The 3,395-nt window shown below is 48.1% G+C and overlaps 1 protein-coding gene across 1 annotated transcript; it reads right to left on the bottom strand.

Annotated features, from left to right (window-relative positions):
- Window positions 1–313: 313 nt before the first annotated feature.
- Window positions 314–2,175, bottom strand: LOC127784897 (protein EARLY HEADING DATE 2-like). Its single transcript, XM_052312310.1, has 2 exons — window positions 1,275–2,175; window positions 314–1,206 (listed from the first exon to the last, which is right to left on the bottom strand). The coding sequence occupies exons 1-2, from the start codon at window positions 1,926–1,928 to the stop codon at window positions 661–663; spliced, it is 1,200 nt and encodes a 399-aa protein (XP_052168270.1). The 5' UTR covers window positions 1,929–2,175; the 3' UTR covers window positions 314–660.
- Between the last annotated feature and the right edge of the window lie 1,220 nt (window positions 2,176–3,395).

Below are 3,395 nucleotides of genomic sequence, written 5' to 3'. Positions count from 1 at the left end.
TATATGTTATATGAACATTGTCATCAATTTTCAATTTTTTTCATAACTACTTGAATGGTTTTTAGACAATTAGGGGACATCCCCTTGAGGGTCTAAAAATAATTTCCCGTCTATGCTACTCTATACTCCTTTTATCATAAAATAAACCAACCTATAATGTATGTCATCTTATATACTAGAATGAATTTAGATAATCTAGGTTGGTTTATTTTAAAACGGAGGAAGTATGTGTATGATTCTCTCTCTAATTAAGGTGTAGCTTTTTCGCTGATCTTGGATGTGTCTTTGACAAGGGAATTGAAGGAGAAGCAGGAAGCAAGCGTGGCTAGAGAGAGAGAGAGAGAGAGCACGAGACACAATGAAACAGTGGTAGAACTTTGGACGCAGATAAAGACCAAACTGACAGGTACAAGAAATGACCATGACACCAAACCGTACACATCTCTGTCTCCCTCTCTCTCATTCTCTCTCTCTCTAACCCTAGCTCTGCTACTCCCTGGCCGTACACCCATGGCTGCCTAGCCTAGCCATCTAGGAGTAGTCTACTACTACTAGTAGCCTATACCTAGCTAGACTGTACGGTCATCTTCCTCCTCCACAACAACAACAACAAACTAACTCGATCCAAAGTAGTAATTAATTAAACACAAAATAATTAAGCTAGACGACGATCATGTCGGCGTCGTCGTGCGCGCTGGTGGCGCGGGAGAGCGAGACGGTGTCGTCGTCGTCGTCGTAGTACTCATCGTCATCGTCATCAGCGCCGGCGCCGCCGCATCCGCCGCCACCGCCGGCGCCGGTGGAGGAAGACTCGACGATGTGGGGGGCGTGGCCGCCGCCGAAGGAGCGGACGTGGTCCTTGAGGGAGCGCTTGTGCTTGAAGTCGGAGCCGCAGACGCAGAACCAGAGCTTGCCGCAGTTCTTCTCGTGGGTGCGCCAGTCGCCGCGCACGGCGAAGCGCTTGCCGCAGCGGCGGCAGGCGTAGGGGCGGGCGCCGTGCTTCCGCCGGTAGTGCGTCTGCAGCGTCCGGAAGTCCTTGAGCGGGCGGGCGCGCGGGTGCTCCACGTTGTTCCGGCACCCCTCCGCGCAGCAGTAGCACGGCAGCCGCATCAGCGACGCCGGCGGCGCCGCCCCGCCCACCGTGATCGCCCCCCTCAGCGACTCCGACCCTTTCCTGTACTGCGACCCATGCCCCCACATGTGCATCTGCATCAAGAATTACATGAGCTCGAGTTGGTCGGCGTCCATGGCGATTGGAGAAGCTAATTGATTACCTGCATGTTGTTGAAGCGGTTGAAGGTCTTGTTGCAGACGGCGCAGGAGAACTGGGTGGAGCCGACGAGGATCTCGGCGGCGGAGGGGATCCAGTACTGGCTGGGAGCCTGCCCGCCGCCCGCCGCCGTGGCCACCGCCGACGACGCCACCGGCTGCTGCGGCAACGGCGAGGTGGCGAAGCTGCCTGCCGCCGCCATCGCCGCCGCGTTGCCGCCGCTGACGCCGCAGGGAGGGGCTATGGACAGCGATATGCTCACGTTGGGCTCCTGCTGCTCCTGGAACAAGAACCCACCTCCGCCTCCGCCGCCGCCATGGTAGTGGCTCGGGTTGAACCATGACGACGCGGCGGCGGCGGCGCCATGGCCACCACCACCACCACCACCAGAGTGAGCGGCGGCGACGGCGGCGGCGGAGATGGACGCAGACGAGCACGCCGACGACGAGGCCGCACCATGGTGGTGGTGTTGGTGGTGGTGGCTACTGTGGCCGGGAGGCCAGAGCGAGAGGAGAAGCATGGACTGGTCGTCCTCCTCGCCGCCGGCGCCGCCGCCGCCGCCGCCATGCTTGGTCGGAGGAGCAACGTGCTGGTGGTGGTGGTGGTGGCTCTGGTACAGGTGAGGGTGCATGGCTCTGTAGCTGCTGCTGCTATGCATTCTTCTTGATAATTAATTCCCTCACTCTCACTCTACAATTCTCTCTCTCTAGCTAGCTAGATAGCTTCACTTCTCTTCACTCTCTCTCTCTTCTTTCTCTCTCTAAGATGAGTGAGTGAGAGAGTTTGGAAGGTTGAATGGAAGAGAGAGAGAGAGAGAGGGGGGGGGAGCAAAACAAGTGTTGGAAGAGGGGAGATGGAGGGGCCTTGCTTGATCTACTCTAGGTGATATGTAGTATGTTATGAATGTCTGTGAATGTTGGGTGTCCATGGACATGGTAGAGGGTGGTATATATAGCTAGAGAGAGGAGTGAGAGAAAATTATATAGGTATAGTTGAATGATTGGTAGGGTGGGGGTATGTAGTGTAGTGTAGTGTAGGGGGAGCTTGCACGTGCAATGACATTTTTATGTAGCTACGTACATACCCTAACAATCATGTGGTGGGTTAATGCAAGTTACAAGAATATGTGTTATTTAGTGCGCATTGTTCTACTCCCTCCGTACCAAAATATAAGCATTTTTAGCATAGTACTGAGTCAATCATTTTTAACTTTGACTATTAATAGTAAAAAAATTTAAAAAATTCAATCATGTAAAATTGATGTTATTAGAATTATCATTAATCAAACTATCGTATATGTAACTCTTTTTATTTAAAATATTTTATTTTTATAGATATTGTTGGTCAAAGTAGTATCTCGAAGACTGTGTCGAAGTTCAAGAATGCTTATATTTTAGGACGGAGGAGTACCTTTTTTGTGCATTTAAAGGTCTTGTTTGGGGAGCTCAAAATTTTAAGAAGCTGCGGTTTGCTATGGCTTCTAAGAATCTAGAGAAGTTATAAAACCCAGTTTTTGGCTGTAGTTCATTTTCTGACAATATAAATTGTTTGGAAGAATTGGAGCTTCTACTAGAGAAAGCTGCAATAGCTAGAAGCTCCCCCCAACAGAGCCAAAGTCTATGTTACCATTCTTTGAGTCTATAAATCAACCGTTGGCTACAAACCATACATTTTATGCACTCACCTTCAACTGTTAAAACCAGTTCATGCAAATACCCCCCAATTTTAGGGCAACATAATAATGGTATTATTTTTTGTTTTACAATGTACATCTAATATATATTTAACTTACATGGTAACTCTTGTTAATTTGGTGTCAAGTTAACGCAAAATAGATGATTTAGATTCCAAATATTGTAAAACCATACATATCTGCATTTTATGAAGATATATAAGTTCATGGTGAATGGGGAAGAACCAATTGTCAAAAGATAGTTCAAAATAGATGATTTTTAGGTTGTTTAAGAATGATTAAGGATAAAGGGAAATATTCTCTTTCATTCACCTCATTGATTAAATTTTGAACCTTTTTAATTTCTTGGATTCCCCTATTCATGTGCAATGGAACCAATGTAAAAAAAAAACTTACATTGCATATAGAATTTGAATTGTAGGAATGCTTATA

Source organism: Oryza glaberrima, chromosome 9, assembly GCF_000147395.1.
Source record: "Oryza glaberrima chromosome 9, OglaRS2, whole genome shotgun sequence".
Lineage (NCBI taxonomy): Eukaryota > Viridiplantae > Streptophyta > Magnoliopsida > Poales > Poaceae > Oryza > Oryza glaberrima.
This window is presented reverse-complemented; position numbering and strand designations above follow the sequence as displayed.